Source organism: Aedes aegypti, chromosome 2 (assembly GCF_002204515.2).
Source record: "Aedes aegypti strain LVP_AGWG chromosome 2, AaegL5.0 Primary Assembly, whole genome shotgun sequence".
In the NCBI taxonomy this organism is placed as follows: Eukaryota; Metazoa; Arthropoda; class Insecta; order Diptera; family Culicidae; genus Aedes; species Aedes aegypti.
This window is the reverse complement of record NC_035108.1, coordinates 124,324,370-124,348,889: the sequence shown is the minus strand read 5'-3', so window position 1 is coordinate 124,348,889 and position 24,520 is coordinate 124,324,370. Positions and strand designations below refer to the sequence as shown.

General features: G+C 37.1%; 1 protein-coding gene across 3 annotated transcripts in view; it reads left to right on the top strand.

Annotated features, from left to right (window-relative positions):
* Positions 1-24,520, top strand: part of LOC5575134 — a 60,550-nt gene that overhangs the window by 21,831 nt on the left and 14,199 nt on the right. For all 3 annotated transcript variants that reach the window (XM_021842210.1, XM_021842212.1, XM_021842211.1), the window contains exon 4: positions 22,694-23,633. In XM_021842210.1, the coding sequence (XP_021697902.1) occupies positions 22,694-23,633 (940 nt within the window). The remainder of the gene's footprint in view (positions 1-22,693; positions 23,634-24,520) is intronic.

Sequence of the window (24,520 nt, the reverse complement as noted above, 5' to 3'; positions counted from 1 at the left end):
TTCCCAGATAAGAAAACGAAGAATATGAAAGGAGGAGCATCATCTGCTATTCTAAGGGTATAAAGCATCCCTCCTTCGTTGAATTCGGTTTCATTCTGTTTTCGCTTTCGAGCTGGTAAGAGCTCCTCCAAACCTGCTCAGCTCCTCGCCACCAGAGGCAAGCTGTTGTACGAGATGGCTGAAGAAAATCGACCAAAGCCGCTTGTTGAAGCGCACATCGTCATCCGCACCGCAAATCTCATCGGCCGAGGAGGATTGAAACCAGTGCGCCGTCAAAATGTGTTCGTGTTACGCAAATTCAACAATTCAATCGGCCCTTTTCAGAGCCAACAAATGTGTTTTAAAGAGTTATTTGTATAATATTCCCTAATATGTTTACCACATACTTGCTATAATCTCTTAATTCATCTCATTCCATCATACAATAATTGATTTATTACGAATAATTGACAATACGGCAATTTGAGGCTGTTTCCGAGGACGCAGCGTAGTTAACGTCATGCAATCGGGTCTTGTACACAGCCCCTCTGATTTTTGTATAGAAATAAAAAAAAATATAAATTGTATGGCGCGTGAGAAATCTGAAACCCCCTCCCCCCATGAACCTTTATGTAATAAATGGATGGCCCCTAAGGATATTATTTCTATCTATTAAATGTAAGGACTAAATAATATGATTATCTCTGGGATTATTCATAAGGAACGGTCGCATTTCCCAAGTGATCCATTTCATTCACAATTTTCTTGTCAATTATCGCAGACATGATCATTGATTAGTTGCGAGTTTGGTGATGCATTCCCTATTACGGACATCATTTTCATACTACAAACAGATCACCCAAAACTCTTTCTCTGTTTATTTGGAGAGCAAAAGTTACCGCCCATGCTTCTTCTTCCATCGACCGGTTCTATCGGTGTTGAAGTGTTAACCGAACCAACCAAATAATAACACTTAATATCCATAATAGATCAGAATTGACATGCAACAAATTGTTTGAAAACTGATTAGATTTTCAGATTTCTAGGTAAATCTTTCATAAGTTCGTGACGGTCCTAAATCAGAAAATAGAAGAAGCTAACGTTATCCAACGTCAACTTGGCGGTCGTATCTCGGAAACAACCTCTTACTTTTTTAGCAGGATTTTTTGCTAAAATGATAGTAATGAATATTCATAGCTATAAATCAGTTTATCCATCGACTTTCGGGACGATAAAATAACATACAATGCTTAAATTCATAATTTAAATTTGATTTATTGTTTGACAAAACAAGATTGCATTTTTCTCATTGTTTACTTTTTGGAGATGAGGCCTTTTGAATTGTTAGTCTTGAGTTTGTCTAAAGTTTCCTTCAGATATCGAAGATTCCTTTAAGTTCATAGCTCGTTAAGTGATTTTTTCGATCTTCCTAAAGAATTTCACCAAGAATTTTGTCCATGATACCTTTTGAGAATCCAACACGATACCACATGAGAAATCGAAAGACCTCAAGGAAATCATAGTCAATTTTCCTAGGATTTCTTCTCGGAGTTTCGTTGAGGATATCTTTAAGAATTCGCCAGTAATTTCTACAGCGATGCATGCAGGGATTTCTACGGATTTCCTGCAATAGGGAACATGATTTTTGTAAGATGTCAACCAGCAGGTTCTCTAAGAATACCTCAATAAATTATACCCGAGATTCCTCCTAACATTCATTTTGGAATTCCTCCAGAAGTTGTTTGTTTTTTTTTTTCTAAGGAAGTCTGAATACTTATTCAGTTATTAATTCAGGTATATCTTAGGGAATTGTATTTGTTCACAAATTATTGCAAAAAAGAACTGAGGATTTTAGGAAATCCGAAAGTTATCTCTGATGAAACCTCTCAGGCAACTCCTAGAGCTCCTGAGAGGGTTTCTGAAAGAACTACTGGACTCTTGAGAAGGTCTTAGTAAATTGGCTATTGCCAGGCATGGCAGAATTCGCTCTCATTCGATTTTGAAGAACGATCAAAGCAAGCAAAGAAAAACATCCCATCTTTTGCGGTCCATGATCGGCAATGTATCGCAAGTTGTAACAAGTCTGATTAATAGGAGCAGTGAACTAGAGCCCCAAAGAGAGAGCGATCATAAAATAAAATTTTCTCGCTTGTTGACCCCGGGAGGGTCCATAATAGGCATTCGGACAACAGTTTTTCAAATGCATATTTCGCTGGAAAAATCGAATGATTTTGTATGTTTCATAGACGTACTATGAAGTAAAGACATTGAATTTGTTGTTAGACTCCACAAAACGTATATGCATCTGAGATATCATTGCGGAAAAGCGTCTAGAATGAATTTCAGCTACTAAGGGGTCCATTACTAGCATTGAAACCCTACATAGAAAACAGAGCAGTAATCCTCTGATGAATTACTGGAGAAATACCAAGAGAAATTTGTGAAGACACTTCGTAAGAAATTCACCGTCGGATTTCTTTCCGGAGTTTCTGAAGAATTCTTGAAAGAAACTGTGGTTGAATTTTTGAAAGAATCCATTAAAGATTTGCTGGTAAAAGCGGCGTACCATTTTTGTTTGAAGCATTTTTGTTTTTCTTAGAAAAATCCCTAAACGAATTTCTTGAAACTCTGCAATAAACTTTTGTGAATTTTCTTGGTAGAACATCTTGGAAGATTTCCTAGTGAAAGCGATGAAAGAGTCAGTATAAAAATCTATGAAGTAAATCTTGGGATAGTTCATAGAGGATAGGGATAGATATCAGAGACAGGACTGGTAGCAAGTTGCCTTTTAGTGACAAGGTCCCTTTCTTCTACCTGGTCACTAAGCAGTGTCTGCGCATATTTCAATATACAGTCGCTATACAACGCTGATAATCAGTAGTATCCGTAATAGTTGATATCTTCTTGGTTTGAAATTCAAACTTTGAATGTTGCTTTGACAAAACATGCACGAATTTCATAGAGCGTGTAGTCAGTTTCTCAATTACTTTTTCTACACTTATTCTCATCCACCTTTTTATTATAAAATTCAAATTTTATCTTCCCACCTAAACCTGGTCAAGCTACTGCATAATACGGAATTATCACAGAAGGCCGAATCACAAAAGGCCGAATACATTCTAGCCTACCACAAAAGTCCGAATCACAGAAGGCCGAATCACAGAAGGTCGAATCACAAAAGGCCGAATCACAAATGGCCGAATCATAAAAAGCCGAATCACAGAAGGCCGAATTGAAGTTACAAACCTTAAGAGTAAAGCTTGGATATGAAATGAACAAGTCCATTGTTAAATGCAGTCAAGTCAGTAAACAGTGCAAAATTTGCATTGAGGATAGAGGATGTATACGATGTACACGAAAAAATGGATCATGGCCATTCACAAATCCAATGTTTCTGTTGGCTTTTCTAAGGCATACCACATTCAAAATAGATAAATTTAATTCGTGATCATTATTACGGTGATAAAAGTTTTAATAAAATCAACCGTTAAATTTTGGAACGGTTTAATTTAGGCAACATGATTTTTTTGGCATGTTGCCAAAATCAAACAGACACTTTATACCCTTCCAGTTTTCGCGAGGTTTTTACACTTATGTCGTACAAAATACAACAGCGCGGCTACTTAAGCTCCAATTATAGATTTTTTTTGGGTGTGTCAGCTGAGAATAGACCAGCTGACACACCCAAAAAACATTAACCATATTTCAGCTGGATAAACTCTTATTTAGCTAGTAATGTTACTTGTGCATCTTATCCCGCCTTACCCTACTGTAAAAATGTGCCATAATATTGTAGAAAAATGTGCTGAATGTTTGTGGCTTCCACTAAAATTTATTTTAATATTTCGGCCTTTTGTGATTCGGCCTTTTGTGGTAACCATAATACGGCTATCATTCATCAAAATATTTTATACTTCGGGAAAATATAATTTCAAGCTGGCGAGATGATTACGAACTGAGGGTGGATTATGAGCACAGTCAGACCCTTGAATATGTCATGTGGATTAGTATATGGAATGCCATTGACGGTCTGTAATCTTCTACGAGGTTTTTCGAGAACCAACAGGGCGCGGATAGGAGCAAAGGGAGATTAGTGGCATCCACTTGAATAATAGGACAAAAGGCCGCACTATGACTATGGTGTTGTAGAGTTACCATCCGTCCTGATTTTGCAGGACATGATTTTAAGCTTTTTTCGGCTGAAATTGTTTAACTAATCCGGTGAGTTTTGCACATTTTTTTGAAAATCCATGAAATCTAGCATAACTTGTGATCTTGCCCTAAAAGCCATTGGTAACCAAGTGTGTTGCTCATTATTTCTAAACAAATGACTAGCTCAGGCTGATAACTATGACCACTAAGAGGTAAGAGGTAGAGGGGGATCTTCTCTTCATAGTAGCATTGTTGAATAACGTGTAAATTTATTCGTTTGCTTGGTAACAACAAACTGCATACTTGGTTTCCAATGGCTTTTAGGGCGAGATCACAAGTTATACGAAAAATGTCCTGATTTTCTCAACTGATCAGATGGTATCACTAGTACTACACGAGCCATTCGGGTAATTTATGTTTCGCGTAGAATTAGTAGGGAGCCGGATCCATTTCTTGGCACTTTTGATTCACTTCGGCAGTGGTTTTTTTTAAAGCTACAGAGCTCATATTTGGCCACAATGTGTGTCATACTGAAGCGCTTCTTATTGCAAAATTTTAGACAATTCGGCTGAGAAAAAACCCCCATGCCAAAGTGAATCAAGGAACTGCTCAAGTGGTTCTGCACCCTAATGAGGTACCGCGGGGCAAGTGGGTAAATGGGGTAAGTGAAAATAATTGGTATATTTTACTGAATATGTGAATTAACATTTTAAATTCATGCGTAAAACTTTGAGGCCAATGAGAACATTACGATAGGTAAACGATTTCTGAGATTTTTCAGCCATTATTGCACAATAGAGCGAAAGATTGTTAACCTGTCAACTATCACTCCGTAACAAGTTGGTGGAGTGCAATCTTATTTGAATATTTTCAGCGGGAAAAAGTTACGGAAAATAATTTTCTATACCACTCCTAAGTTGTCTCCTCTGACTGCAATAAAAGTTTTAGAATTGATTCGACATAGACCTAAAAATAACTAAATTTAAACACTGTCATTTTTCTAATCTCGTGGGGCAAGTGAAAAGTTTCTTATTATGTCGAATTCGTTTTTGAACCTAGTTTGGAACTGGCGCAACCCGTTCTGAATCACAGTTTCTACCCAAACCCGGTTCAGGTTCGACCGAACTACAATTTGCTTGACGTTGGTTTGTTTATGTGTTGATCACCGATCCAGTTCCTAAAAACGAAAACGGCATTAGATTTGTGTTTTCTCTTTAGGTAGAAAAAAGAACGTGCTTATAATTCAAGAAACATTATACTCAAAGCATTAAAAGCTATTAGAAATCATGGAACTTCTCTAAAAAAGGTTGCCAAATTTTTGGATATTAATATGTCTACTTCGGACAGCCGTTAAAAAGGAAAATGTTGATTGTATAGTTCTAATAAAAGAAAACGCATGGAAATCTCGTGTCTATGTACAGCTAGTTCAAAACATAAAAATGGGGTATAAGTCTATCCACATAAAAACATTCTAATTACATAATTGAAGGATTCCGTTTGATTTCTCCCAAAGAGTTATCCGACGTCGTGTCCGATTTCCTTAAAAACAAATAACGAGCGGTGGAAATTCTACACAGCAGAAATGCAATTGCTGTTCCATGATGTATGAACTAATATTGGAAATCTGGAGCTCGATTTGAAAAGGTCGTACCGTCGGACGGGGCTACTTTTGATTCCAGGGGCTACTTTGGACACTCACCTTTTGTATTGATTAGCAGCGTAAATATTAATCTGAGCTATTTTGTGTATTCAGCACTTTTATTAACCAATATATGCTCTACCACTAGGCATGATTTTTTTCTTGGAACAACATCAACAATAACAGGATAAACAAGAAAACATTTCAAAAAAGCCCGAATAAATATTCACAAGGTAGAAAACATTGGCTATACAAACATTGTTTGAATTCTACCCATGTCTTGGAAACTTATTGGGAGCATCACAAAACTATCGAATCGTCATGTTTTATGAAAATCTTGTGATTTGTTTTGCTTAAAATTGTTGTTTTTTTTTTTTTAATTATTTATCAAAGGTCTTATTTTTGCGACTTTTATTTTATTATATATATAATGTTTTGGTTTGTGTATTTTACAACATAAAAAAAAATAAAATAAATGTTTGTAAAAGTGAATAGACATAACACACACATATTTCAATACGTACCAATGCCAAATTCACAACATAATCTCTAAAATACTATTTTTCGTCATATTTTACATGAATTTGCAGTACAGAACAGTTGCATCCTTCAAATACCTAAATTAAACTACTCTTAAGCCAGCTCTAAACTGCTAAGAAGCTAAAAGCATATTACAAAAGCAAACTTACTTCTTTACGATCTTGCTAAACTTTACTTCATAGATTGCGTTTTTAATGAAAATAACTTACTGGTATTAAATTAGTTACCGGTATTAATGTGATCCTTCAACATATCGTTCATATAACAGTGAGAATAGAAAAAAAAGAGTTTTTGTACATAACTCATTTATCATCGCAGTACCTAGTAGTTACGTCGTTCGTTTATGCCAACTTGAAAATCGAGCAGTCGTAACTGATAGTTCCATTTAAGAGGAAGTTGAAAATTTAAGTTTCATACTGCAAACTTAGAATAGTGAATGGCATGTTTCGTTGAAATTTGTTATATATGTGTAATTGATTCTAGCTTTGCAATTTTCTACATTAAGTTAATCAATGAAAAACGTTCCATTACATCACAGTGGACGACAATCTATTGAATCAGTTTGAAAGTTATAAGGAAAAACATTTCATTAGCAAATTGTGAAAATGTCCAAAGTAGCCCCTTTTTTGTCTTGAAGGACACCCTTTTTTCGCTATTCAAGCATTTTTGTTATTTATTGATGGATTTGCCTCATATTTTGCGCATTTGTTACGTACGTATACAACTTAAATATAGGCAAAAATTGTCAACATCTATCCATAATTCTAAGAGTTACAAATCCTCAAAGTTAAAGAATGTGGAAATAATGTCAAAAGAAGCCCCGTTTGACGGTATGTGACATTTTTGACTATCTGAGATAACTCTCCATGAAGTTTCTCAAACAAAATTCAATTCCTATTTCAAGCAAATAGCTCAAAAGTGTTTAATATACGTATTAAGACACAAAATGAAATCCCTTTCAATAAACTATCGAACAAAACCATGAAAATACACTCAATTTATTGATTTATGATCATAAAAAAGCTTTCCGTCGATATAACATTGTTTGTTGTTCATTCGACCTAATCGATACGACCTAACGCTAGTCACTGCTGCACTTCAAACGGGTACGTTCAGACGTTTGACATCTGAAAATGTCCATACGTCAAAGTACGATCGGACTGAATGGTGGCCAGTGAAGTACATACGACCCACCGTTGTAAACAAAAATAGAGAATTTCAAAGAATTTCTGAAGTTTTCTGCATGAAGGTATGTATTTCGTGAAGTTGGCAAACGATTTATGCGATCAGCGATGTTGCTCAGAGCAAATCCCCATCTGCGCTGAATGTCTACTGTAGAAAAAATGCAACGGAAGCGATTATGGATGGGTTTGTCGGATGGATAATGGATTCATTGTATATGTTATATCGTTGCAGGAACATTCATAAGGCATCATTAGTACTTCTGCAGTAATGCTAAAGGCCGAAAATTAAACCAAAGTTGAACGAAGAGTGCAAATTGTCACGGAGTGGATCCTTAAACCTTTCCCTAAGGTCTTCCAAACAATCGGAAACGCTGTAACTTAATTTCCTAGGAAACGATACAGCACCAAGTGTTGCTCTGCTGTTTGCCAACATCTCAGTATAAATGGTTAACTGTGTTGAGCTAGCAGGTTTTGAATATGGGGGGATTTTGTAAACCCAAGATGAAAGAAAAAAGGTCGAATACGCGTTTTTTTAAATTTTGGTGTTTTTGCTACATTGGACCTTATGCGCAATAGGACGAATGAACAAATTTTTACTATTCCTAAGTTTTGTTAATTACGTCAAAGTGTCAATTTATTTTTTTATTTTAGAAGAAATATGATATCGATATGATACTTTACCAGCATAATAAGCTGAATAGAATCTACCTGATGGTGAAAAAAAAACGCGATTTTTTACTTTTGTTACTTACGACCTTTTCACATCGAGCTCCAGAAATGTCGTAGTTATGTTGTTGTCGAATCATTTCAACAAACATAACTGAACAGAAGAAAATTCAAGTGACAAGAATAAAATTTTCTTTGTTTACTTTTTACTTTTTTTTAATAATTTCTTTATCTGTATCATTCCAAACATTACATTTATTTCTTATATCTAGGTGTTCTGTGTTCTTAGACAACACTATCATTCTAATTTGGTAAAACAAATTTAAGATTTGATTAACATTTTGTTAACAATATATTGCATTTAAGGCTAAGTAGCCAGTCATTAGTTTCGGCAGCCATGTTGATTTTGCGGCTCGCAATTTAAAAATGATAAAACTCAGTCAACATAAGTAATATTGATTCACAATCACTACTTGCGCTTACATGCAGAAAGTATGCTGATACTTTTTCAGCTATGTCAGTGCAAAATCAAGCCATTTTCTTTAATTCACAATCGTGGGACGAATTAGAAACAATCATCGATGTCTAGTACAAATTTAAATGACGGCTTACTTCGCCTTAATTATTCGTAGCTGTTCAGATTTTTTACAGGTGAGTTGATTTCACCTGCTTATAAGAGAAAAAAAACACGTTTTTAATTTACTTAACCTAACTTAAGGCTAAGTAGCCCGTCATTCGTTTTGGCAACAATGATAACTTTTCAGCTTGCATTTCAAAGTGATAAAACTCAGTCTTGATAGTTTATATTGACTTGAAAAAGTATCACTGTACGCTTTATGAATGAAGTATGCTGACACTTTTTCAGCTGTGTCAGTGCAAAACCAACTGATTTTCTTTGATTCGAAATCGTGAGATGAATTAGCAACAATCACCAACGACGCGTACAAATTTCAATGACGGCCTACTTCGCCTTAACCTAAATATATAACTCATTAATCGTGGCAATACAAGATTGTAACGATTTTTGCCTGAAATTATTTATTATTTTATTTGACATTTGTTCCAATGTTTCAACATTGTGTGTGACTCATTGATACTATACCTGGGAGGAAGCTTCAGAATCATTTTCAAAATTTTATTTTGAATTCTCTGCAGAGCTCTTCCTGGTATTACAACAGCTAGTCCATATTGGTACAGCATACAACATGGCAGGCCTGGAAAATGCATATCAAAAGCTTGTGGGGATAGAGACATTTTACATATTTGGTTGGTTGGTTGGTTTGACTTTATTAACGAGATTTTATACATATTTGGCTTGAATTCCCTCAATGTGATTTTTGAATGTTAAATTCTTATCTAGCATGAGCCCTACTTAACTTCATCTGACCAATTGATTGAAACCTTTCTCATCGTGACAGCATGTCTACTTGAAGGTTTCAAATAAAAAGCTTTTGGTTTATGTGGAAATATTATTAGTTGAGTTTTGGAAGCATTAAGAGAAATCTTCCATTTTTGCAAGTGTATGAAGAAAACATATACAAACTTTTTTGCAATCGACTACAGATGACACGCAGGCTTCGTCCTTTGGCGGAGAGGCCTGTGTCATCCGCAAACGAGGATTTTTGACATCCCTGAGGTAGCTCAGGTAAGTTAGAGGTGAAAATATTTTTTTTTTTTTTTGTCGGTAGCGATAGGGGTAGTACTGGCACTCTTAATCTGCCCTAAGCTCCTTCCCAGCATTTGCTTTTATAAGCCTCTATTGCGTTCATCACACAGACGTTCCTAAGCAATGTTGCTCAAATGGTCACTGTGTACGCTAGCAGCAATCAGCCCTTGCCGTAGTTTTGCAGTCTAGTAGTTCAGACTACTATCAAACTATGATAAGGCCTGAAATGCTACTAGAGTGGTTAAAGTGAAGAACGAAATAGTTTTATTAAAAGGTCCTCATTCCCCATTTTATTTCATCACTCACTATTGACACTTTTATTTTCGACACTATCACGTATATCACCGATTATCACTCATCAACTTTTGTAATACACTTCAGATATACTTTCCATTATATCACTTTTCACAGCACACCATTTTGATATAAATTCATTGTTATTATTTACCATTTACCATCTGTTATCATTACTAAGTAATTAAAAGATAATCAATTGACATTTTTCATTATTTTTGTTGCTGTTGAGTCATTACTATTCAAACTACGATTTAGCACTACGATCAAGAAAGTTACAGTAAAAAAATCACTTCGATCCATTCTTCTGCACTCGCTGTCATTATTAACGTTTTTATCATGCACGTTTGAAGAACTAGGCACAACTAGGCAATAAGTTTATATTCAGAGAAATGATTGCACAATGTATTATGGCCATTATTAAATTAGTAGAGTTCACACCATTATTATTATATTTTTACAAAACTATCAGAATCACTTCCACTTTCATTTTCAAATTTTCACCATAGATTTTATTATAAAATCACTATTAGCACCTTCATAATCACTAAATTTAATAAAGACGAGTGTAACGCACAGTTTCACCAAACACCCATTCTTATGTTGCATTATAAAAGAATTGATCACACGTTAGCTTCGAAACTTAACCACCATTGCTGACTAGTACAAAGGATGCTACAGCTCGTGTAAACGAATTGAAACATCAACAACCAGCACTGGTTTATAAGTAACTAATGAGCCCTGGCGGTCCCTCCGTTCGAAGAGGACCTGATAATATGCCGAAACGTATTAACAGATCCTCCGCCTGAATGCAGCCGTTTCATGATAAATCATGAACCGTTGGAGGCGTGCCAAAGTATTGGGAAGGTGATATGTTTCACAGACGGGTATTATTATGGTGCACCTTCTACTTTGACACCGTCAAACCCTGTGATCGTGGCCAGGGAAGTTAGAGGTGAAAATATTGTATAATATTGGTCCCAAAATGCTGCCTTCAGGAACACCAGATCATACAGGAAGCACAGACAAACAGACGTCACACTCCCATCGTTGTCCATAGACTACCTTTTTAACGGTTGATTCGAAAATATGGTAGGTGGTCAATCCGCCACCCGCAGCGCTCGCTTCGGTTTTGTTCGTGTTTGACGTTTGCTCACTACCGCCATCTGTTGGCGCGTCGGCCAAACACATCGATTTTAGTATTGGGCGTACATGTCCTCGTGACTATGAATTTGATCGAGATTTGTTTTAAGTGTTACGTCTGTTTGTCTGTGCAGGAAGTCTTTCAGACCTGGAGTTCTGATAATTCAAGACCAACTATTGAAAAGGCCTCAAGTCCAAAATGTAAACAAATCGGTTTTCTGCTGATTTCAGTGTATAAGAGCCTATTCTTACTAAAACATGCAATAGTCATTTAAAAATATGCATAAAAGTTGAAAAAATAACATTTTTCTAAAAGGCCCCATCTCATTTTCCGCTAACCAGGATATTCATCGCAAATGCGGCCTTTTCTCAAGAAGGCCTCATTTCTATATCTGACGGAAACCGAGTTGAGGCCTGTTAAACAAACATCAAAATTGCAATGTAGATTGCGAAAAACGTTCCAAATTCACTAAGTAGATGCAGGTTATACTACGGAGCGACTGCTCCTTGTATTATTTTATACAGTGGTTGTCCAAACGGCGAACATTATCGGGTTCCTGTAGACTGATGTATTTTGTATCATACTACCTAATAATACCTGTGTCAGCCTGTCTGTACTTCACAAATTATCAACAAAAACACGATTTGGTGTCAATTGCATGAAAATAACGTTCAATTGCAATATTATTTCAATTGAACCAATATTTCCATACATTTTCTCGACGACAAACTCGCGTAGCACATACATAATGTTCATGGATGACGAAGGGCTCAATCAATCACATATTAAATCGACCGCACGAATCTTCTCTTGCTGTAGGGATCTCCATGTACTTTACTTCACCACTTAACACTCTTCTACACTTCAAATTTCTTATTTCATCATCAATTTTGAATGATTTTCAAAAGGCCACATCAGAAGATGATGAAAAAACAAGCCACAACTAGAAGGCCTCAACACATTTTAGAGTAAACAAAGGCGTCAAGTCACAGGCCTCATCAGCGTCGGCCGGCGTCTATGGGCACAAATGAAAAGGGCTGCACAGCTTTTGGTGAAATAAAAGCCTCATTTCCTTTGACTCGTTTTTTTAGCAGGATTTTTTGCTAAACTGATAGTAATGAATATTCATAGGCATAAATCAGTTTATCTATGGACTTTCCTGACGATAAAATAACATACAATGCTTAAATTCATAATTTAAATTTGATTTATTGTTTGACAAAACAAGATTGCATTTTTCTCATTGTTTACTTTTTGGAGATGAGGCCTTTTGAATTGTTAGTCTTGAATTATTAACCTGAAGTGTACGATTTGACAGATAACTTTGAATTATTCTAACAATGTATGTTGGAAAATTAAAGTTTTTTTCATTTTACGATCAAACCTACATGTCGAACACTGTCGAATGCTTTTTCTATGTATAGAAGAGCAAGATTAGTATAGGGTAACCGTCCTATTATGGAGGACTTAAGCACGGTGTTGAAATTTAAATCGTATTTTAGTGTCCAAAACCTAAATATTATAATATTTTACAATGCGAAGTGTTAAAACTATCCTTTATCTGGAGTATAGTGAAGTAAAAAAGTAAAATTGGGAATCAAACATACATTTTTTAAACATAAATCTGAAGCTCTTCCTCTGTCCTATTATTGCGGTATTTCGTCCTATTATTGCGGTAGTGCCGTCCTATTATTGCGGTATACCAGAAATCATAGATTTTATTTCATTCAGTATACATTCAATGTCACACAATGTTCTAGCATTAAAACTATGATCCCTCCATGTTAATGACACTGCACGGTACTGTCAATTTGTGTAACTTTGGACATATCTATAAAGAAAACTAATTCATTACTTTATGTCACGATCCGAAAACAAACCAACAGAATCGAATGATTTTCTGGTTGTTTCGTCTCCTCTTCCGTCGTAGCTGGACAATGTTAATGTAAATAGACAAGGTTCTTCCATCTGAGACCACTAGCCGCTATATAAGAAATGTATGTTTTGACTTAAGTATAACCACAATTAAAAATATTTTTTCACTAGATTTCATAAATCCAATGCAATTTTAAAAGATTGCTTCCTTGCGATCATCTTTTATCTTAGTTTTTCATCGCATTTTTGGAATTTGATACGAATTTCAATCAGTTTACGTGATTTTTCGGTAAAACATCGTGTTGATTTGCATTATATTTGTAATTAAGAGTAACTATAGGGTAAAGATAAACATAAATCTTTTGTTTGACTAAATAAATGTATGAATACACAAAATTACGTCACAAAATAGTATCCCAATAATATAACTAACGCTTCCAGCAATTACATTTAAAATGACTATTGAAGTATCGAATTTTTTAATGTGAGTTACAGATACCGCAATAATAGGCAAAAAGCTATTTTCATTGTCCTATTATTGTGGTATATGCTTGTACACAAAAATATAGAAATTTTATTTAAAATTCAATATGTATCATGTAACTACATCCATACTGAACTGATATACGCGCTGCATATGATTGTTTTGGTTCTAAACTTAAAAATTTACGCTTATGAAAACCCGTCCGTAGATAGAGGGACTGGTTAACAATATAGGCTTTTCTTGATGCATCATTTAAAACTGTTCTTCCAAAGATCAAAATCGTTTAATTTTCAAAGCATTTATCTGGTACAGCTTGGGAATACTATAGGCTTTCATCATCATGGATAATATCCATAGGAAATAGAGTTTTTGATTAATAATGAGGGTTTAACTTATATACCGCAATAATAGGGAATACCGCAATAATGGGCAAATTACCCTAATAGCCTTCAGATTTGTTAGAACGAATCAAATTTGTTACACGTAAAAGATGATGAGTGGTCGAATGTCCATGGCGGAATCCAAACTGTTCATTGGCAAAAATTGAATTTTCGTTGCTGTGGGCCATCATTCTGTTCAAAATGATTTTTTCAAAAAGTTTACTGATGGAGGAAAGCAAACTGATTGGACGACAGCTAGAAGCTTCTGCAGGATTTTTGTCTGGTTTTAAAATTGGAACAACCTTAGCATTGTTCCATTTGTCAGGAAAATATGCTAATTGAAAACATTTGTTAAATATATTAACTAAGGATGATAAGCTACTTTCCGGAAGTTTTTTGATGAGGTTGTAGAAAATTCCATCATCGCCAAGAGATACCATATTTTTTGATTTTTTTAATAATAGTTCTCACTTCTTCCAAATCAGTCTCCCAGGAATTTTCGAAAACTTTCTCTTGATTGAGAATATTTTGGAAGTCCTGATTTACTTGATTTTCAATTGGACTAGTAAGTCCTAAATTTAGCTGTGATATTAGGGTAATTTGTATAACTGGTCGGTTAAGAGTCTACAATACGAATGAATCGTCTAGTTTATTTATCTTTATCCGAACCCTCGATTGTGCCCGAAGGTGAATATCGAAAGTTCGCTTAACATCGCGACATCGAATGCGCACGGTCGGTCATATCACAGATCTATTTCTGGATGTTATTTGGGCCCATTAACAACTGTGCAAAATTTCACCGTGATCGGTGAAACTATAATTTATTCAATTCAATTCATTTTATTTATTCGATGTTATCAGTTTCAGTATTGATTAATTATAACAATTACAGTTGCAGAGATTTGGATCACCTTTCAGCTGCGTAATAACATTGTAATTTATAATAGGAATTTAATTTTTTGGTGTTCGAAGTCAATCAGTATAGGGAAAAATCTGTTCACAAAAAACCCTAGATCTAAGTTTTTCCTATTCTAATATCACAGTGGCTAAGCTAAAAGTTCTTCTATCAAAGGATTTGCTGATAGTTGACAAGAGTTAGAAAAGCTCCTGGTAGCTCGACTAATAAACTCTTCGATAGTATCCATTTTTGTGACTCGATGTAGCTGTTCTGTTGAGTACCAAGGGTCGAGGTTGTGAATCATTTTCAGCGGTTTATTTTGTTTCACCTGCATGCGCTTACGGTGGGACTTGGCACAGTCGCCCCATACTGGAGATCCATAGAGCATAATGGGGCGAAGTATGCATTTGAAGATCAGCTCTTTGTTTTTTAAATGTAGTTTGGAACGACGTTTGAGGAGCGCGTACATGGAACGAACTGCTTTATCCACTTTGCAGATTGCATTATTAACATGTTTACCAAAAGTAAGTTTGGAATCGAATATTACTCCTAGGTAATTGGCATCGTTTACCCAAGCGGATGGCACTCCATTGGTTGTAACGACAGACCTTGGCAGATTGCGCTCTGCTCTTTATCTTGTGAAAAAGATAGTTTGGGTTTTGTTTGCGTTGATTTTAATTCTCCATTTTCGCTGAAATTCCTCCAGGCAATTTTGGGCTTGTTGAAGTTTGGTCACCACGATTTCAGGATCCTTGTCTGATGCTAGGAAGGCCGTCCGTATCATCCGCGAAGAAAGCATAAACAACTCCGTCAACCATAAGAATGTCGGCAGTAAAAACATTGTACAACGTAGGGCTTAGGACCGAACCTTGGGGTACTCCGAAGGGGATTCGGTAAGTAGTAGACCTCGAACCGTTGACCTGAACTTCAAATGTTCGAGAGGATAGAAACGATTGAACAACTTTAACTATGTTGAGTGGACAGTTTGATTGTTGCAATTTGAAAACCACAGCTTCCTGCCATACCGTGTCGTAGGCCTTTTGAACGTCTAGCAAGACCATACCGGTGGACTTACCCACAGCAAAATTGCGCTTGATCACTTTTTTGGTCCGGACGAGCTGATGAACAGTTGAGTGTCCTTGTTTGAACCCAAATTGTTCGTGTGGGACAATAACATCGGTTTCTAGATGGCGATTCAGCCTTGAGAGAATAATTCTTTCAAAAATTTTACTAATACTGCTCAGCAGGCTGATCGGTCGATAATTATCGGGACAAGTGATATTTTTGTTGGCCTTTGGAATGGCAATCACGGAAGCGTGCTTCCACTTCGCAGGGAAGTAGGACAGTCTCAGACAGGCGTTAAAAATCTTAGTTAAGAAGACGTGTCCTTTTCTAGGAAGATGTTTCAGGATAGTATTTATGATGCCATCACGTCCAGGAGACTTTTTGGATTTCATTGCGCTGATGATAAATTTTACTTCTTTAGGCTTAACCAGAGAAGATGGCTCAATAATGCACTCGGCTGCGGCTATCCTTCGAACGGTTTCATCCACTGCTTTTGAAGTAGCGTCGTCACCGACGAGTGGATTGTTGTGTGCGGCTGCAAATGTCGCTGCAAACGTTTCAGCTTTCTGTGTGGATGTCACAACTAGTCTACCATTTACCTTCAAAGGTGGGCTATGCTTCATGTGATTACGAAGACTTTTACTCAACTTCCAAAATTTGTTGCTTCCGTTATCAAGGTTTTGAATCATATTTTCGAAGTTTTTGAAACGGTGTTCAGAGCATTGCTCTCGAATGGTGTCATTAAGTTGTGACACTATTGTGCCCAGCATTGGGTCACGAGTACGCAGATACTGACGCCTCCGTACGTTTCTTAGGCGAATTAGCAGCTTTATGGATTCGGGAAGAGAGACTTTGTGATGGTTGATCGTAACCATCGGAACGCTTTCATCCTCAGCTCGTAGAACGACGTCTTCAAATAAAGAAATGGCTTCTTCAATGTTCTCTCGGTTGGTTAGATGGTTGACAAGTTCAGAATTCAGGTCGATTTGGGCATTGATTGATCTAACGAAGAGATTCCAATTTGCTCGGTAGTAACATCGCATGCTACGACCTGGGACTGTGGCTGGAGTAATATTGTTGATTTCAAATGTAACAGGAAGGTGGTCAGACGAGAGCGCAGTGTGCACTACCGGGATCGACATTTGTATCACATTATTTGATAAAATAAGGTCTAAAGTGGAAGGCCTTCCTCTCCCAGGCGGGTGACGCGTTGGCTCATCCGGGTGGTGGATGTAAAAGTTAGATGATTCATACTCTTGAACGAGAATTTTTCCTGCTTTGTTTGTGGTGGCGCAATTCCACATTGTGTGTCGAGAGTTGAAGTCTCCCACAACAAAGAACGGTACAGTAATACCTCGATATAACGTAACTCGATTTTTATTTTCATTACGTTATATCGAGGTTACGCTCTATCGAAGCAAAATTTTTTTTTTTCTGAATTTCGTTCATCATGTATTGTTTGGTGAGAAAATGGGTCTTACATTGATATTATTGAACTAGCAGGCATTTTCAGTTTATCTCACATATTTTTTTGAAATATTTTTCCGTATGAAATTTTCTTATATTTTTCTTTTTGTTTTGTTTTTTACTTTTACCTTTTTATTTCAGTATTCCCTAATGAAATGTATTCAGAAAAAAAAACTTTGGAGGAATCCTTGAACACTCGGAGAAACTATACAATAAATTCATAAATGAGATCTTTCAGAAATCTCTAAAAAAGTTAATGTTGAGCAATCCATGAACATTTCTATCAAGCAGTTATGGAATTTCAAGAATTTTGTTATGAGGAACTCGTGGTAAAACTCTTAAAGCAAATCTTTTTGTAATTTCTGGACAGAATTTTAGAATGAATGTCCCAAGAATTATTTTAAAAATGTTTTTTTTTTAGAATTCATGAAGAAATCACTAGAAAACTGTCAAAAACAAGAACTATCTTCGAGTAATTTTTCATGCAAAAGTTTCTGAACGAATATGTTGTGAATTTTCGGTAGTATTTTAGGAGAGATTTCTGGAGGATCTCCGGAGGAGAATGCTCAGTTTTTGGAATCCCTGAATATATTTTTGTAATAAAAAAAAATCCATAGAAAAATTTCTAGACTTATCGTCTTCAAGAATTACTTGAAGAACCCAATGAAATCATTGGAATCTTTCTTTAGAAATTTGTGTTGGAATGAATGAAAGATTTCATTTCACATAGAATCCTTGAAGAACCTAAAGTAGTATATAGAATGATTTCTGCATAAATATTTGTAAAAAGTTCTGCAGAAAATCATAATTAAATTGGTGGAGAAATGCCAAGAAAATTGTTCTTCAGGTTTTTGGATGAATACCTGTACGGTTTTTTAAATAATTTGTAGATCATTCCAAGAATTATAACTGGATTGTTCTTTAAAAAGGCCGCTGGAAGAATTCATGAAAAAATGCTGAAATAATTTATAAATTTCTAGACTCCGCAAAAGTACCGTTTTGACTCATATTCCAAACACTTAAGGCCAGCTGTGACTTCACATGCCTCTGAGGGGCACAAATTAGTCGATATTTGTGAAAATTCTTATTTCCTCGCAAAGCCTAATTGTAAGCTGTTGGGCGTGCCGTTAATAAGGTTTATTTTAACTTGTTTAGTGTTGTTTTAACGCAAAAGTATGGAACAACATTTTGATTCAAATGCCGAACACTGTATTCATTCTGTCTCATATTCCGAACACCTCGATTCAAATTCCGAACAGCGCGAATAAATCCTATTCAGATAAATAATTTCGAAAATAAATTTATCTGAGCTAGTTTAACTAGTCTCGAACTAGAGAATCATCACTACTCTCGAGCTATAAAATAGATTGGGAGACGTTCAAATTGAATTGCAATTGATGCCATTTCCTGATTATTTGATGACATATTTCAGCGAAACATTTCAACCCAATCACCATACAAAAACCAAGTGTTCGGAATATGAGTCTGTTCGGAATTTGAGACAAAACGGTATAAGGTATCATATGTGGAATTGTTTGTAGAATGCATAGTTGAATCCACTTTGTATCCTGGAGAAATAACACATGAATATCTGGAGGGTCAACTTGTAGAATTTCTGGAATATCCCTGTTGGAATTATTTTAAGAATAGGTTTTAAGTTTATACATGAATACCAGGACAGTTTAAGATAAGCCCATGGAGCAATTATTGTCGGAATATCTGGAGGCATCCTCAGAATCCGTCGAGAAATTTCGATATCGATTTATGACTGTATTCACTGATAATAAACGCACAGACAAACAGACGTCACACTCTTACCGTTGTCCATCGACCACCTTTTTAACGGTCGATTCAAATATAGTGTAGGTGGTCAGTCCACCACCGGCAGCGCTCGCATAGTTTTTGTTCGTGTTTGACGTTTACACACTACCGCCATCTGTTGGTCTACCGGCCAAATACATCAATTTTAGCTTTGGGCGTACATGCTCTCTCGACTATGATTTTGATCGCTATTTGTTATGAGTGTTACGTCTGTTTGTCTGTGGTAAACGTTTGAATTGCTTTGATTTAGTATTGGTTGGTGTTTGAATTTTAAAAAATGTTTATAGCTGTTCATAAACCATGTTTTTTATAAAAAAAACATTACGTTATATTAAAATTACGTTATATCGAGGTAAAAACTACGTTATATCGAGTTACGTTATATCGAGGTATTACTGTACTTCAAAGTTGGTCAGCGTTCGAATGTCACGGCTTAACTGCTGAAGATGGGCTTTCCTGTTCGAACCGGCAAAATATGCTGCTACGATGTTTACTGGCGTTGTACCGGTGTTGATTGAAACTCAAACAGCCTCGATAATCGACGTGGATAGGTCAAGTTGGGTAAAGGAGATACCCCTCTTGATGAAGATAGCGACTTCTCCACCGCGTTCTGCATCAGCATGCTGGCGATCCAGACGAATTGTTGAGTAGTTGGGACTAGTGATCCTTTATAGAGAGATAAGCGGAAGTAAAATGGAATGATTTGGCAACAGACCAGCAGTGCTGATTTTGCTCGGCGTCGAGAAAAATATTGTAACACGGACATGACTTCCTCATTGCTATAAAGTGTATTTTGTTTCGTTACAGATCTTTGAGCTACATATCAAAACTAATAAACAGCCGAAATAATCAAAAACTAAAAATCGCATTGACAAACATTCAAAAAAGTAAAACTTTTCATATGTTTGCTTCATGCAAAATTGCTTTTACCGAAATAATTTCAAGCGGTTTACCGTACTCCTCAAGAAAAGTTCAAAACAAACATAACGCATGTTCGTTTGGCTCACACTTTGACAGCTCTCGCTGCTCGATTGGCTCACACTTTGACAGAAATGTCAGCTTCCGCGAATCTCTCTTATAAAGGATTTCTAGTTGGGACTGTACAGCGAATTGTGGCTACGTTGCCAGGTTTCAGTAACCACTGCGATATCGATGTCGTTGGATTCCACAAAGTTGAAAAACTCAGCGACTTTGTTATTCAAGGAACGGCTGTTCCAATTCATTAGCTTGAGAAGATTATGGAATCTTGCGAGCAACGGTATTTTGACTATACTCGCTGTTTCCTGGGACAGTCGCATCGCCGGGGAGATTCGAGTCATCCATTATTTCAGTTAGAGACTCGAATGAGTTGCTGGTAGGAATGTTGAACGCCAGTGGTTGGGTTGATGTAGAAGCATTATTGTTGGACGGAATTATCGGTTGCGATAGCGAGCCGGATGGCTGACTGGAGCTGCCGGAGTTGGTTCGGGTCCCCTGTGGATCCTCTGCACTCAGGCAAATGGACTATCGATAAACATAGGAACCCCTTATGAAAATTCGCCACAAGAAATCGGGTTGAAATTCTTAAATTTGCCTTATGAAACCAGAATTTGAAAACAAAAAACGTTTAACGCGGCAACCTGGAATCGAACCAAGAACCTTGCGATCGATAGGCCCGAGCGTACACCACGCGCCAATCGACGCCTTGATCAGGAGTGATGCTAAAACGATACATAAAGCATTCGTATTGCAATAATCGATCAACCTTTCATAAGGCAAAATGTATGAAATTCGATAGTCCAGTTCGCTGCGTGCACTCAGGCAAATTGATTATCGATAAACATAGGAACCCCTTATGAAAATTCGCCACAAGGAATCGGGTTGAAATTCATAAATTTGCCTTATGAAACCGAAATTTGAAAACAAAAATAGTTTTCGCGGTAACCTGGAATCGAACCAAGGACCTTGCGATCGATAGGCTCGTACGTACACCCCGCGCCTATCAACACCTTGATGTGGGGTGATGCTAAAACGATACATAAAGCGTTCGTATTGCGATAATCGTTCCATCTTTCATAAGGCAAAATGTATGAATTTCGATAGTCCAGTTCGCTGCGTGTGTGGGATTACTAGCGAACTTCCAAGCATAGCGTCGATTTGTTGTGATGAGGTTAGGCGCACTTTGTTTTTATCGTAGGTCTTATGGATCAGCATATTCACTTTACCGGACGGCCCAGCCTCAGCGACTGAGCCGGCCTCTGACTTTCCTTGGGATTTTTTCCCCAGGGTGGATGTTTACACTCCAAATAGTTGAAAACAGAGATTGCGACAATCGCTGCAACTAGGATAGGTGTTTACTGTTCGGAATTTGACAGATAACTCGAAACTATAATTTAGAGCCAGCCGTTCAAAGTTTGTTCAAGGTGTTAATATGAGAAAAAGTACTTTTACAAAGAAAAATCTCCAGAGTTCGCCCATTAACCTCTATAAAAAGTCTAAACATAGACCTCGATATGTATTTTTACGATGATGTTTTGTTATTCCTTTACGTGTTAATCAACGTCACCTTGTCAATTGGGTTTCATTAAATCATTTTTTTTTTTCACAAGTGTCGAATTGTCGAACACCTTTCGAACAGACCTTGAATTGAGAATTTTGATAGAGGTTAATGGGTGAGTTTTCTTTACCAAAGTAAGTTTTCTCATAGTAAATTCCGTATAAACTTTGGACGGCTGGCGTTAAATTGTAGTTTTACCAATCGAGCTGAATTTTTGCACAGTTTTAATTGGACCAAATTAAAATCCAAAAAGTGGAGTGGAACGATAATCTGAATTTCGTCTCACACTAATGAACATTTCATGGATCTGTCAAGGAGTTTATCAAACAATACCCAAGAAGGATCTTGTTGGATATCCTACTTGACATCTGCTAAGCTATAAGCATCTGGAAAAGATTCAACTTTTGCATAATTAACCTCTTGACCTTCCGGTAAGAAAATGTGGTTACACTACTTAGCATATTCCCATATGATTCCGCCAATAATTCGCAAATTATAATCAACCCATTGAAAGTTTTTGTAAGGATTCATATACGAACCAAGCAAAAAGTTCACTGAAATTTTGCAAATAATCCTTCAAACAACTTAGGAGTTATGTATCTTTTGCTTGTTACGATGTTGCTGAAACCATAACCATAAACCATCTTGAACATACTTAAACTGATGAAAATTAGAAGGTCATGTTTCTCAGACGTTCATCACATTCCATGATCAATAGCAGAGCTTTTTTATAAGGTTAACATAGCGGGTAATGTGTAGATAAACTGTATTAAAAAATATGGTTATTTTCGATGCGAATCAACGTCTCTTTTGCTTCTCCCTTTTTCCTAGAATCACATCGATACTCCAGATAATCGATCCCGATCTGTACAATTACTAAAGCTTAAATTTTATCTCTTCCAGAATCCAATCCCATTCCCCCGGGCATGCCAGAATACATCGCATCCGGATCGCATTACTTCAAAGATGAACGCTATCGCTTCCTGATCCTGAAACGCTACCAACGGGACTTGAACTCGTTGATCAAAAACAAACGGGTCGATCCGAAAAGTATTCCCATCATTGCTTGCCAGATATTGGACGTCTTGGAGCATCTGCACGACAAGGGTTACGTCCACTCGGACATCAAAGCGGAAAACCTGATGATCGGGAAGGTGCCAGTTTCGGAGCTGACCAACGTCAAGAGCGCAAAACTGCTGATTAACAAATGTGCAAACGGTGAAAACTCGCCAAATAAAAAGAAGACTGTATCCGGTGGCGAAGGCGGCGGAGGTTACAATGGCTTGCTATCGACACCAACCGTAACGGTAAAGAAGGCTGTTGAGTTTAGCGGATCGAATCCGGTGCGATCCTGTCGGGGCAATGGCGTTGCCGAGTCGGAGATCTATCAGAATATGGTCAAGTCGCACTATCTGCGCCCATTGAAAAATATCGTTTACCGGGATGACAGCGACGATGAGGATCATAAAAATAGCAAAAATAAGCGCAAACGAAGGAAGGACGGGGATAACAGCAAGTCGTTCTTCTACCACATTACGACCAAAAATGTGAATGAAAATTTCAAGCAGATTGATGTGCATATTAGTCGAAATGGGGCGGCAATAAAGGTAGAAGCTAAGGAAAAGGATGAGCAGAAGAAGCAGAAGCAGGCTGGCACTGGACCTATGGAGGAACGGATTCATTTGATTGATTTCGGATTGGCTTCAAAGTTTATGGACAGTACGGGTCAGCACAGGCCGTTCTGCATGGACCAGCGACGGGCTCACGATGGCACGCTGGAGTTCACTTCCCGGGATGCGCATATGGGTGCGCATGCGAGACGAAGCGATTTGGAGTGTTTAGGGTGAGTAGCTCGATTATTGCCTTTCTACAAGCACCTAATACTTGTTTGCTAAAATGAATTACCCAGTTTTTAAAATGTTGTTAACAACATGTTACAATTGAGGGGGTTGGTGGTGTAATGACTATCGCTTCTGCTTCATAAACAGGAAGTCAATCCCAGGCCCGTATCTTTCCTCATACTTTGAAGTTGTATCTTTCACTTGTTTCTATCTTCTACTGTTAGTCTATCACACTTAAACTTCATAGCCATCGCTAGAACCAGAGACGGACTAGAAACCCTTTCCTTACGCTTCCATTCTTCCATCATTATATCGCGCCTATCCTTACGCCTTAGGCAGTCTGCTAACCAAAAGCAAGCCTCTCTGCCATAAAATTTCGTTACCCCTCCCGTATGAACTGGCGTAGTTGCATGAAAATCTTCGGTCTGCTTCTTCTTCTTCCTCGTCCTCACTATGACAGAGCCTGCTTCTCAGGTTAGGATTCTTTCACAGTTATTAACTGAGAGCTTTCTTTGCCAAAGTTGCCATTTTTGCATTAGTATATCGTGTGGCAGGTACGATGATACTCTATGCCCAGGGAAGTCAAGGAAATTTCCAATACGAAAAGATCCTGGATCGACCGGGAATCGAACCCAGACACCTTCAGCATGGCTTTGCTTTGTAACAGTGGACTCTAACCACTCGGCTAAGGAAGGCCCCATTCGGACTGCTGTGGGCCAGTTTAAAATGCAATATGAATTCTTCCTCCTTCGCCACATTGGAGAGCGTGCCATTTGACATAAGATCATTTGGCATATTAACCATTTGGCATAATGACCATTTTGCATAACTAGGATTATTTCCCTTCTTTTGAAAGATGACTGTTTTTGATGGGAAAATGTGCCAAATG